We start from the raw sequence: 13872 nt of genomic DNA on the forward strand, positions 1-13872 counted from the left end.
TTCAGAGGTCACTAACACTCGATTTTATAGTGGCGGTTACAGTGTCACGTAAAGAAGAGATATCACCTAACAATTCCTCAGCCAGAAACATCAATTTAAAAAAAATCTGAATATTGTTAATGCACTGAAGATTAGAACTGTGGTAATTCATCTTCTTTGTTACAGAGAATGAACTCTTATCTGTGCTAACTATTCTCGAATGTTTATTTTTTATATTAACTCCCTTAACCAATGCTAATATGATTTACCTATTAAATATTAAAGCAAATTATTATCTTATAAAATTATACTCAAATTCTAGTATTCCCAGGTTAAAAGCTTTAGTAAATTATTGCCCAATTATTGAAGCTCTAACTCTAATCATATAAGCAAGGATAATTGGTCATATCCAAGTTTTCATTCATCTTTCACTTACTTTAAAAATTCGAAGAAGACTCAAGTCACTGGAGACAGTTTTTGACAAAGTAGTAGCAAATATATCAGAATTTGGGAAGGAAAACCTAGAATAAAATTTCCATTACTAATTGGTTGTTGGGCGATCCTGCGTCTCGGCCCTTTGGTTGACTCTGGAATGTGCTCCGTGGGGGTAACAGTGGACCTACCAAGAGCTGACGAGCTCTACACAGTAGACGTCTGTGATTTGGGCAATTATTAATGCATTTTTTTTCCTTGCCTGAGTTAAAGAGAAAACCGACCTGTTTAGAGAGGCATGATGAGAAATGAGCATAAAGGAGTAACCATCGCTCTCATGAAGTGGATGAAATTCCCCCTTCATGTCTTGTTCCTGTCTCATCTCGGTCGAGGACATCGCGGGTAACCCTCCCATGACCCCCGTACTGCCCAGTGCCAGGTTACAGAGAAGCACAACCCCAGCAGTCGCCGTGAACGTCACTCACGGGACACGGAGGGAGAATCGCTAATGGCGGAATTTTAAGTTTTAAGGTTTCACAGTGGCGGAGCGGGGCAGGGGAAGCATTTTAAGAAAGAAGCATCAGTTTAACTGCCCTCTGATGAGGGTGGTAGCGTATTGACTCGACTGCTGTGGCCCGATTGTGATTAGCATTGCTACAAAGTAGCGCGTGGCGTAGAATTCCTGGACCATCCAGTTTTCCCTGAGTCTCGGTACCGTTCTTTCATTCTGTGTCTTCTTTACCTTATGACACTAACCATTTCCCTACCCCTGCTCTGGAGGTGTGGGCTCAGCCTAGGGTGCAGAGGCCAGAGGGGGAAATCTGAGAAGTCCCCTAACCTGGCCAGGGGCAGGGCAGGCATTCACATCCACCTGAACTAGAAAAGAATAAAAGTTGGTTTGCATCTGAATGCAGGGGGAGCGGGGTTGTGTTCTGTTCGGTTTCTAGAGATTTGATAAACCCAGCAATTTAGGACCAGCCATCAAGGAGGTCTTAGAAGCTACCCTGCGATCAAGTTCAAGCACATCATGGAGGGGGCGGGGGGGGGGTTGGGGTTATGGGCAGTCTGCAGCATGGCAGGCCGGCCCCAGGATCCAGCCCTGGTCGGGGTGGGGGTCTGCCTTCAGAGGATCCAGAGAAGGCCCCAATTCCAGAGGAATGGACGGTACAGTGCCTGAGATTTGAACGTAAGCCCCAAACCACCTGCCTGGCCAGCAGTAAGCACTGCAGAGCTCCCTTGTTGGAGGCAGAGACCTGTCCTAGGGCCTGTGGGGGTTTAAAAACAGCCTTAGAGCGCCACCTACCGCCTGGCTAGACGCTGGGCAGCTAATAGTGAACAAGATGGAGCCTCCTCCCCGCCAGAGCTTAGGCTCAACTGAAAGGCGCAGACTGAGCTGAGACTCCCAGTGCGGGGGTGCAGGGTGGCAGTTGAGGAAGGCCTGGGTCACTGGGGCGGCGTGAGCCACTGCCTCAGTGGTGCTGGAGAGGCCGGAAAGGCTTCCCACAGGGACCGACCGGCGCTCGCTTAAGCTTGCAGCCTGGGGGGACGCAGAGACCTCGGCCTGGTGAGTGGGCAGCAAGTGCCACTGCCCGGCCAGCAGAGTGCGGAACAGTCACACGAGTGCCTCTTTCTTGGTGGCAGTGACCGCGCTAGGGGCGCACTGCAGTGAACTGAATGGGGGCTCTGTTCGCCCACCTGGCCAGGTCCTCTCTGCAGACCCTGGTCTGTCCAGGCAAGGAGCGTTTGCAGCGGGGCCCGGGGCCTCCGGGCCAGGATTGGTGGCACTTAGACATCGGCCTTAGAAGCAAGCCAGCCGCGGCTGGGGGACTGCGCGGGACAGGCCCTCTCAGAGCACGAAAGCGCGGCCAGGGAGCACCCCCCCGCCGGAGCCGCTGGGCCCCGCGCTCGCCCGGGGCACGCGGCGCGTCTGCAGGCCTCTGCCGCCTCGGGAGCCGGGCTGCCAGGCCTCGGCGTCCTCCAGCGACGGCTTGTCGTTCCCGCGTTAAGATCCTGTAACATGGTTTCATAATAGCAAATCAAAGCGAGCCTGGCGATGCTGCCCGCAATTACAATAGCCGTGAAACGGCTTAATTAGTAAAACATTAACTGGCAGGGTTCCTATAAGTAAAATGTACATATTTAAGGAGGCTCATTGTAACATTTATACCATTTATTTTATAATATACTAATTCGAATGCAAAAGTGAATGTAAATTACCAGAAATTAACATGCAATGTGAAGAAAAGTCCTTTTATCCTCTGCAACTGTAGCATTTGGCAGATTCAGGAATAAATAATCTTTTGTGGCAAGGGTATGCCTTATCAAACATATGCAGATCAGTACTAATTAATGCTAATTAAGGTTTCCTGTCTATCTAGTTGGAAAAACGTCCAAATGTTATGAAATCCAGTTAGTATGCCTATTACGCTAATTGTTTTATATGGGGTGGTTCTTAATTAAAATATGTAAATTGACCTTAATTGCTATATACTAATGGGGGTTCATGTTATCTCACTAAAAGTGACAAGATTTTGAGGAGGGGTACTTAAATGACTAATTCTGATAAATCCTTAACTACATGGCCTTTACTCAAAACTAATTTTAATTGGAAGTTGGCTGAAGAAACATTTTTCTTCTTTGTTTCTTTTTAGTTCTTACCAATGTAAGAATGTTACTCTTCTTTGTTAGTGGAGGCAGTTGTGGGATGTTAATTACACTTAACAAACAGGTTAATTTGACAGCTGACTGTTTATAGTTATCAGGAAGGTATCAGTATTCCCATTCACTCCTGGGAGAGCGAGTTCTCACCGAAGGCAGGTCCATAGCAGGCGTCCTGGGGCTGAGGTGGCCCGTCAGTTTGTTAGAACCCGCGTCAAAGCCTTATGAGCCGGGAAGCAACACTGACAGGGACTTGTTGGCTGACTTTTATCCGAATTGCCTTTTAGGAAATTGTTTTTCTTTACAAACATTAACTCTTACGAATTGGAATCAAAATCTCATTGGAAATACTCAGATTAAATAGACTGAAATGATAGTCTTACATTTACTGATCGTGTTTTTATTTATTATTGAAGTGCAAACAAACTAAGATGCGTATGCACAAAACCAGTGTAAATGAATTTACGTATTTTTATATTTTTTCACTGCGCTAACCTTATAATCACAGAATGTAATTTAAACGAAGCTAACATGGTTTATTTTACTCTTTTATTGGGAACTAGTTGATGTTCAGCTGCCATTTAAAATCTATTTTAAAATTCTTCTATAAAAATGTGAGAAGGGACTTGGTAAAACACTGTCACATGGAAATGAGCCGAGAAGCACGATGGTAGGTTTTCCTCTTCAGACGGAGACTCACCCTCCTCCCTCTTTCATCAGGACATCGTGACGAACGTGTCGCCCAGGATCATCCGGGGGACCACCTCAGGCCCCCTGTACGGCCCAGGACAAAGCTCCTTCCTGAACATCGAGCTCATCAGTGAGAAAACGGCAGCATACTGGTGTCAAAGTGTCACCGAGCTAAAGGCTGACTTTCCAGACAATGTAAGTGTGACTTAACGTCTAAAACAAAAGAATTGGCGTAAGTTGGTGAATGTTTATTTAAACATCAATTCATAGGCTTATAAATATTAATGTGTATAATATATTTTATTAAAGAATCTGCCAGTTGCTTTGCTGATGCATAGGAAGATAAAAAAGACAGAAAAGCCCAGGAACTCATAAAAACCCGCACAGTGTGAGGCTTTGTTATAAATGGGAGGCTCGCGGACGGAAGCCGCATCGATGGTGGGTGGGCGGGGGATGAACTCCGGGCGCCGCTGAGCTGCCTTCGCCCTCGGTGGCTAGTGTGTGTGGGGGTGTGGCCCGGCTATCAATCATTGTAAATGCGAACCCGGGGCAGAAGCAGAGGGTCTTCTGACACAGTTTATTTCTATTTTTTTCCAGTGGAAAATAATTTACTAAATAATTTAACACCCTTTCTACTAAATGAGTGAATGCTCTTTTAAAAAACCTTTTTTTCTTTTAAGATACGGTGCACAAATATCACAGTAAAATCAGGCTTACATATAATATTTCGTTTCATATGAACTTTTTTTATGTTGCCTGTAGTTTCTTAACATAGACAGCAGTTCCTCCTCCGTAATTGGGTAGAGTTGTCCTCAGCGGCCTTCATTATTCTCTCTCTCTCCCCCTCGGCCCACCTCTTGCCTGCACAGGTGTGCAAATGCACACATGCATCTCTCTCCCTCCCTCTCCCCCCTCTTCCTTCTTCCCTCTGCCTGTCTTTCCGAAAAAGTGGGTGGTGAATTGAAGTTTAGGGCAATGTGGGGGTGTGTGTGGTAGAAAAGATTTTTTTTTACATTGATTCATCAGAAACAAGTAAGAATACTTCAAGTATTCTAATGTTATATAGTTTGAAATCTAATGAAATTTTTGGATGTTTGCCCAAAAACTGATAAAGGAAAATCTTACAAGGGACTTTAGATACCACACTATTGCTTAACCCATCAAGTTTTATTTTCTTTGAGAAAACTCTAAACGTTTCAAAATTCCTCTCACCCTGAAACAATATAATAACACACAACATAATTTATCTTCCTTAAGTCAACCTTTCAGATGGGAAGGGGACTATCAAGACCCATCTGAAATCTTACGGCTCTGCTCATGAGGAATTTTTTATTTTCTGGGCTTAATGTTGCAGTGATCTGTGTCTCGGTTATGTAATCAAATCCAACGCCCACTGCATGGAGCTCCCTGTGCCGTGATCTCTGGGGAAGCTCTTCTCCAAATGAGAAGAACAAAAAGCAGTGAACCATGGAAAGATTTAAGATATCTTTAAGCTTGGTCTACAGTGCTGAGCACTATGCTAAGTACTGAACATGCAATAAGATAGTAATAATAATAACGGAACATTTGTGTAGTATTCAGTCTGCGCTAGGTATGCTCATCCATGCTTTACACATTCCAACACTCATTTAATCCTTTGACAACGTTGTAAGGGAGGTGCTGTTATTCTCACAGACGAGGAAACCGAGGCACATGGCAGTTAGGTAACACGCCCAAGGCCCCCAGCTGCTGTGCAGTAGAGCTGCGATTTGAATGGGAAGTTGGCTGAGAGCCCCCTGCCCCCGTCTAACAGTAGTGTTCTCGTCAGCATCTGCCTGTGTGACAATGGTTCTTCAGGCCCTTAAAGTTCAGTATTACTTGGTAATATGACATAAGAACGATACGGAATTTAATTTCCCAAATATTGCTTCAGTAGTACTTAAATAAACCAGTGTATCTGGAAAAAAATCCCTGTTCCTGAAAAACAGCTCTCGGCACGGGCCGTCGGGCGCCCGCCGCAAGCCCTGCCCTCTCGGCAGCAGCACGGTGCCGTCGCGATGGGCCTCGGAGGGTGACGGTCGGGGGGCGGGCGCCGAGGGCAGGCGCTCGCGGGGTGAGGCCCCTGCCCTGCGGAGACGGGGTTCGCCCTCACAGGTCCCCGTCCGTTTCCCTGGAAACGATTTTCTTCCCCGAGAATGCTTTTGCTGCCGAGAAAATGGTGCCCGCCTTTCTTGCTGCCACTCTTCGCCATTTAGATGACGCTAAATTATTCTTTGTGAGCATTCTCAGAACTAATTTTTAACACGTTTACTCTCCGTAAAAAAGGTAACATTTTAACTACAATGGCTTGGCGTTCCCCTTAGACCTGGAGAACCGATGTGCAGGCCCCCGATCCCGCACACACACTGGGCGCAGGCAGGTTGCCCCCGCCGTCCTGGGTGTGCGTGCAGGCCGGACCCCAGGGGCTGAGCGGAAGGTGGCCGCCCTCCCTTGTCCCCGGTCAGCCATCGCTCTCCCCGGGGTTTCCCACACCCTCCCCTCCGCCTGCTGCCGCCGCGAGTGACAGGGCTCCATAGTGAAGTCCGCTGGGGCCACGGCTGAGCACGGGCCGCCTTCTCTGAGAAGGAACTTGTGCTGGGGGCGCCGAGGTCTGCTTCTGTCGGCGGCTGGAACCGCTGCTTCCACAGAGGAGGCGTGGGGGCCATGAACCCGGAGGCAGCGCGAGGACTGTCCTGAGTATAAAGGCATCAAGACGCTCCGACATCTATGCTAAGGGCTTGTCTCTTCACTGCCAGAGTTCTAGTGAAGCCCCCGCTTACACTAGACTTCTGTTCGGCTTTCAAGGTTTCCTTTTATTTATCTGGGAACTAAATTTGGCACACTGATCACTGTAGTGACAATATATTACTAACTAAACGCTTTTTTTTTGTTCCCGGGCTGCAATTTTGCAATGCTTATTATGAAATGTACTGTATAATTAGGGCTTACAGGAATCAATTTTAAGTGAATCCTTTTATTCTCACTGCAAAAGCTTTAGAAATCACATACTTAGGCTTGGAAAGAAAATCTCACCAAAGAAACGCATGCTGCATTTTCTGTGGATGCAGCGAATGAGCAAGCGACGACTGACATTTTCTATCCCGTATGGCCGCTGACGTGAGCGTTAGGCACAAGATCAGAGGGCTCCGCCATGCGTCAGCTGGCGAAGCTAGAAGGCAAGTGCTAGCTTTGTTAGAGAAATTAATAAAGGGGGGGACAATGGATATGTAAATTCACTCTGTGGCTGTGCACCTCATGTCTGCCAGTCTGGGGTCCCAGCTCCTTACCAAGGATCCGCGCTGCACGCAGGAAGCTGTTCCCCCGCAAGCCCCCAGGAGGCGCCGTCCTGACCCGGGGCCCCAGACCACAGAGTCCTTCCGTTGTATGTGCCCCGTGTGCCAAGGCCCTGGTGACGCCCAGGAGACTTTGGACTGAAATGTGTTTTTGAATGCATAAAATCAAATGCATAAGGTTGCAAAGGGTTCCAGTTATATTAAACTAAAATTCCCCAAATACTTTTTAAAACACGTGGCATAGTTGCGAGCGTTGCTCCTTAGTGGCAGATTGGTAACTACTGCAGCATCGCCAGGGCGGCCCGGAGCCGCGCCCGCGCCGGCAGGAGCAAGGGCCCGCGGTTTCCTGTGGTCTCTCTTGGGCAAAGTGACAGGCATTGCCGTAGCTACTGTGGTTGGCTGCATTCCGGGCCGAGGGAATGCTCGGTTGGCGGGGGGGGGGGGGGATGGGACGGGGGGGGGGGGGGGCGGGGTTGGGCAGTGGAACTGAGTTTTGTCTCATGCAAGTTGGTGAATTTCTGGTATTTTATCAAGGGTTCCATGGGCCTCAGATCAAGGACCTGTGCCCAGCCGTTCTCAGCTCTGGTCGCAACCCAGAATCTCCTGTGCAGGTTCCAAACGGGGTTCTCCGCGTAGGCCCAGCCCAGCGCAGTCACTGCGGCAGCTCCGGCATTGATGCAGTGACTGTCTACGTGCGGGGCGGGGGGTGTCTGTGTGTGTGTGTGTGTGTGTGTGTGTGTGTGTGTGTGTGTGTGTTTCTATAAAGCTTATCAACATATTATACTGCACATATGGCCAGTATCATTCGTGACCCTGGACATAATACATTATTAAGTATTCATCGGTACCCGCACTGTTTACTGGGGGCTTTTTGTATGTGCCTGGAGCTATACCAAGGCCTTCTGGGTCAGTGGAATAGAGTTTTCCCCCTTTTTCCGATGAGGAAACCGGTGCCATCGCTGCCCCATGCACTCTCCTGCCTCACATAGTAAGAGAAGGCCCCTGGGACCGAGATCTTCTTCCCGGGACACTTTGAAGACGCCTCCCTTGTCCTAAGGAACCCTAGTAGGACTGAGAATGTGCGTCACTTCAGCCTTCCCCTTCCCTGGCCCTCCCACCCAGACGGGCCAATGATACTGTGCCCTCAAAGAAGAAAAACCTTATTTGACAAAGAAAGCAGCTCTGTCTCTGGCCGCAGTGATTTCTGTCCTCAATCCTCTGCGGGGCGTTCTCCAGCCCCGCCCCTGCCTCGTCATGGGTGTGGCCACCTGCAGGAACAGGATCAGTGGCCGGGGGACTGGGTTTGAGTAGTGGCAAGGTCTCTATTTAAGAACGGGGGCGTTGAGGGCGTGCATGGGGTCCAGGCTTCCTCCAGCGAGGTGGATGCTCACGCGTGTTCCGTGGATGCTTGTCCCCGGGCCCCCGCACTGTCTCCCCGCAGAGCCACCAAGGCTGACTCCGCAGGGGCGAGCTGCCCTTTTTGCAGCACTTGCCATTAACTCCCATTCATGAGAAATAAAGTTCTATTTCGGACTCAGTCTGTTGAGAAAAATAACACTTAGTCACAGGGAGAACTACGGTATGTGTGTTGCTAGGCCAGCAAAGGCCGCAGGGCGCCCTTGGCTTTCACATCGTGGAGCCTGTAGAGCACAAGCCGCTCTCCCCTGGCCCCTTGAGGATGCCAGCAGCTGCTAAGCATCCTTGCCCAGGAGGGGTCCCCGGGGCCTCTCTCTGGAAGGCTTGGGGCTTGTCCAACCCCTGTTTCTGTCAATCTCTACACTTCCCGTGTGGATTCATCTTAAACAAGTCAGGGAGGCCTGGAACAGGTGCCGAAGAGAAGGCTGGCATGAGCCTCAGCCTCTCCGCCTACCGGAGCGCAAGCGTGGCTGCTAGCGGCAGGCGCGGCCGGAGCGCACAGGCATTACCTCCTCGGACGCGCTCCCCGCCAACATCCGGGATGATCATCTAGCCACACTGCTCTATCGATTGGTTATAAAAGAGCTATCTAGTCTACAGGCCATAAAAATAAAGATGAAGCATAACAGTAATGGACATTTTAAAAGTTAGGGTGAGCGGGGGGCCAGGAACCCTGACACGCTCGTGTGCACTCTTCAGGAGCGGGTCTAGCCTAGGAGCTGAAGGCACAGGCGTGGAGCCAGGGCGAGTATGAATCCCAGCGGCCCCTCTGACCTGCTGTTGGTGACAGTCTCAGGCCCCAGGTGGCCGCCTGTGTGACGGCAGTGCCCATCTGTCTGCAGTGCTGGTCGTGAGGGTTAAGCGAGACATGTGCGTGGTGCGCTGGGCACGTTGCAATTACTCACGGCTATAAATTGTGTTAAGCAGGATGCTCTTATGCATTTAGCTTTTATTCCTACATAAAATAATGATTTGTTTTTATGAGATGTTCTGGAAGGGTTATTTGGCAAGTCAAAGGTAACTGTGTTTATAGTTTTTGAGGTCTATTGACCAGTTGATTTTGCAGATGTGTGAACTAACTTTATGTAAAAGGCCCTATTTCCCAAATAATTACCAATTAAAAAACTTAAAGATAAACTCACTAAATATGCTTTTTAGTGATTCTTCTAAACTTTAGTTCATGACATGTCATATAGAATGTAAGGTCTTCTGATTCCTTGTCTAATGTTTTATTCATTATATGTTCTTACTTTAGTATTATTCATTTATTTCGCTTAACAGCTTCCAGTTAAAGTGAGACTTAAATAAGGGCAGTTGTTATCTTGGTATCAGTATGCAAGCAACTAAAATGAAAAGATGTTTTAATTGCAACAAGCAGGAGCAGCCGCGATGAACTGGGATGTGTTCGGTAGCTCACAGTTCTATCCTTGCCTCATGGCCCCATGTAGCCAGGTATTCTCCTGAGATGGGATTTTCATAGTCCTCTATAGAACACGTTAGCTGCGGCCTAAATGAGTAATGGAAATGAGATTTACATTCCCAGCAACATCAAACAACTTATGAAATCTACGGAACAACAGATCTTAAGACCTAGAACATCCACCAGGAAGGATCACAGCCAGGGAGAGACGGAAAACAAGGGAGGCAGCCATGCCAGAGCCCCAGACGCTCCCATCCCATCGCAGAGAGCAGGAACCAGCGGAGCCCCTGAGTTGAGGTGACGGAGGAGGGCTCAGAGGGGACCGGTGGCCGGCGCCCACACAGCAGGGCCATGGAAGCAGAGAGCCGCTCAGGGGGCACTCCAGAGACAGCAGGGCCCCCCAGATGCTCCGCAGAGTCCGTCCTGCTCCATGCACGGGAGTGAATCATGGGCAACGCAGGCGGCCCTGGGCACATAGAGGGACACGCAGTCGGGTCTCACGAAGACCCGGGAACCCGGTGATTCATGAGCAAGGCGGTGCTGGTGCCTTGAGGCAACAAATAAAATCGATAGAAGTCCAGCCAGGTTGATCAAGAGGAAAAGAGAGGAGACACACACATTTCCCAGGTAGGGAACGAGAAAGAATACCATAGCAGGTACTACAATACTAAAAGGGAAACAACAGAAGGATGTCGTCAACAGTTTTACGCAAATACACTCCTCAACTTTGGTGACCTGGACGAATTCACCAAAGACGTGAACTGTCAAAGCCTAGTCAAGAAGCCATGGATAATGTGAGAGAAATTCACTTTCCAGTTTAAAACATTTTCATGGAGGAAAAACTACAGTCCCCGATGGCTCCATGAGCAGATTATACCAAACACTAATGCAAGGGCAGTGCCAGCTCCGCCTGAGCTCCTTTGCAAAGTCAGGCGGCGGTACCCCCAGCTAAGTCTCCAGGCCGGCCCCCCGGCTCCACACTGGACAAAGAGGCCACAGAGAGCGCCAAGGACTGGGGTCCCTCCTGGACGCCGCACAGAAGCGCCAAGCAAATTTCAGCAGATGCCATCTGACAATATGTGAAGAATATACTACGCCATGACCAAATGAGGGTCATCTCAGAAACTCCAAGTAAGTTTCACGTTTAAAATAATGTAATGTATATTTAAGTTACACACTGAATTTTAGTAATGACAACCATATAAACTATATAATCATCTCCACACACCAAGCAGAAAAGACATTTGGAGAAATCCAAAAATCTATTCTTAATTTTTAAGAAATCTCCACTAAAAAATAAAAAGGCCATTCCTTAACCTGATGAAAAGCATTAAAAAAAATACCCTACAGCTAATGTCATGATCAATGGTAAAAGACTGAATGTTTTCTTCCTAAGAGAAATGAGAAGCTTTTGCCACTTCTTCTCCACACTGCAGTAGGGGTTCTGTCCTGTCCAGTAAGAAAAGAAAAAGAAACAAGACATGCAAATAAAAGGAGGAAATACAACTGTCTTTATTTACAGATATGATTATTGTTTATGTAAAAAATCTGGTTGTACCAAAGACAAAACAAAAACAAAAACAACTTTATTTACAAAAGCAGGCCTCTAGCCTATAGGCTGTTGCTTTCAGATTTGATTTTTTTAAATACTGCATTAAAACACTGCTTGTCTTCATCACTATCTTTTCTCACACTCCAGTAAATCCTGCACTCTAGGAAGAAGCCTGGCTCGCCTCATCGTCATCCTGGGCTTGGCCTGCCAAAGGGTTACTTTAAATAATAAATGAGCTCGGCAAGGTTACAAGATAGAAGACCAACTTATAAAAGTCACTTGTCCTTTGTATGTACCATCAATAGACAGTTGGAAACTGAAATAATGCGTCGTATCATATCCGTTTACCAGTAGCAGCCAAAACATGACCCAGGGAGACGCCCACAGAGGGGGACCCGTGGGTGGCGACCACTGCCAGGAGGTGCTGATCGGAAGTCAAGGCGACCTAAGCACACGGGGCACCCTGTGCTTCGTGGACAGAGGGGTCGCTGCGGTTGAGGTGGCGTGTGTCCTCGTACTGGTGTGAACATCGGGGGCCGTCCCGATCCAAACATCAGTGCGATTGGCGGCAGAACTCGACAGGCCGGTTCTCGGGTTCGTATGAAAATGCAAAGGGCTTACAGTAGCCACAGCAGTTCCAATGGGGCCAAGTGGAAGGTCTCCAAGTTTCTGATTTCAAGACATATTTTCAAACGTCAGGGGTCAGGGTGCTCTGGTGTCGACCTCGAGACAGGAAACGAGATCAGCGAAGCAGAATGCGAGTCCCGAAAACAACCCACAGGTCCGTGGCGTGTGTGATCTCATTTTTGACAAAGGTGGAGAAAGGAAATTCAGTGAACAAAATACGTTTCAACAAATAATGCTAGCAAAATTGGGTTGTCCATGTGCCAAAAAAGTAAATGTTGACTCGTATCTCACCTAATGTGTAAAAATTAATACAAAAGAGTTACAGACTGTATATGGAAAACCCAAATGTAAAAAACTCCATAAAGAAAACAGAGGAGAAAGTCCCTGTTACCTTAGGTTTTGCAAGTATTTCTTAGACACATACCCAAAACACAGTCCTTGAAAGAAAAAAATGATAAATGTGATTTCACCCATATTAAAGATGCTTGCTCTCCAAACCCATTGTTAAGAAGACGAAAACACCAACTGGGAGAAATGCTTGCAAGTCACAAACATAATGAAGGACTTGTTTCCAGAATATTCAAAGAGCTCTCAAAACCCATATCCATATAAACTGTATATAACATATAGCTTCTATGGAATATATTCAACAGGTATGTTTTACAATTAGGTTCAATGTAAAATCCTAAGAGCATTCTTTGGGGGTGAGCCTGGAGATTAATTCCGGGTTGTGTTGAACGGCTGAATCCCCGCCGCTCAGTCCTTAGTTGCTGTCCCCTCAACCCGAGACACCAGCAGTGAGCCCCACCCCCGCCGAGAGTTGTCCAGCATTTGGATTGCACTCACTTGGCCATTGAGTTGTGGGAGTCGGAGGGAGGCTGAAACGACCCTATGCAGGGGTGCGAAACAAAAGAAGCGTCGGGGGTTGTGAGCCCCGGCTTTGTGAGAGGTCGCAGTGCTTGGGGCCCCTGCCGGTCCGTAAAGGGACAATCTGAAGACAATCCACCTAAGCTGTTGAAAGAGTCACATGATGCAAGCATTAACTGCCTACAACACGCCCTTTCTCAAGTACTCCTTCACTTAGTCGTTTGTCAGGCTGCCTCGGCGGTGACCACGTTGTGGAAGCGTGGCAACACCGCAGTGTGGAAGCGGGCGAAGGGGCCGTGGGGGCGGCAGGAAGCCCTGAACTCAGACTCTGGCTGTTAAAGGCTCGCGCAGGAGAGCTGCAGTGGAGACTGTCTATATAAATGGTATGTGTTTGCCACGTAGCCTGATTATGTCATAAATGACAACAAAGTTTATCCTCGGACACCTGTAGGGATTTGTTCGGTGGGCTCATCTATTTAATGCCACCTTGCAATCTTTCATGGCAGCCAGTGCTGTTTTCATGGAGACCACAACTCTAATGCACTCATCTCTTGGACTATCAGGGGACCCAGGAGAGCGGAAGGGGAGGGCAGGCCTCCTGTGCCCCCTGGCCCCCTGCAGTCCCTAAAATGAATCTGTGTCATCCTGAAGGGCCTCCGTAATTTGTTAGTACGAAAACAACCTTAGAAATGAGCACCACTGTTTTATGAGAGGCTTAAAAGTAGTAGGTAATATAAAGGCTGTTATTTAACACAACATACTGCAGTTACATGCACTGCACTAGCGTAGTTACAAACTACATACAATATTTTACTTTTCTTTTTTTTGGACAGCCTTTCCCCCGCAGCTTCTTGCTGTAAGGGAGGCTTTGTGCCCTTCCACATCGTGCTGTGCAGGGAGGGTGCCAGGGTTCGCTCTCT

General features: G+C 48.1%; 1 protein-coding gene across 1 annotated transcript in view; it reads left to right on the forward strand.

Annotated features, from left to right (window-relative positions):
• Positions 1-13872, forward strand: part of DPYD (dihydropyrimidine dehydrogenase) — a 527599-nt gene that overhangs the window by 300139 nt on the left and 213588 nt on the right. Inside the window, exon 14 of the mRNA XM_054564805.1 lies at positions 3790-3954. Within this exon, the coding sequence (XP_054420780.1) occupies positions 3790-3954 (165 nt within the window). The remainder of the gene's footprint in view (positions 1-3789; positions 3955-13872) is intronic.

Source organism: Pteronotus mesoamericanus, unplaced genomic scaffold (assembly GCF_021234165.1).
Source record: "Pteronotus mesoamericanus isolate MK-2021 breed Mesoamerican mustached bat unplaced genomic scaffold, CSHL_Meso_final scaffold_99, whole genome shotgun sequence".
Taxonomy (NCBI): Eukaryota; Metazoa; Chordata; class Mammalia; order Chiroptera; family Mormoopidae; genus Pteronotus; species Pteronotus mesoamericanus.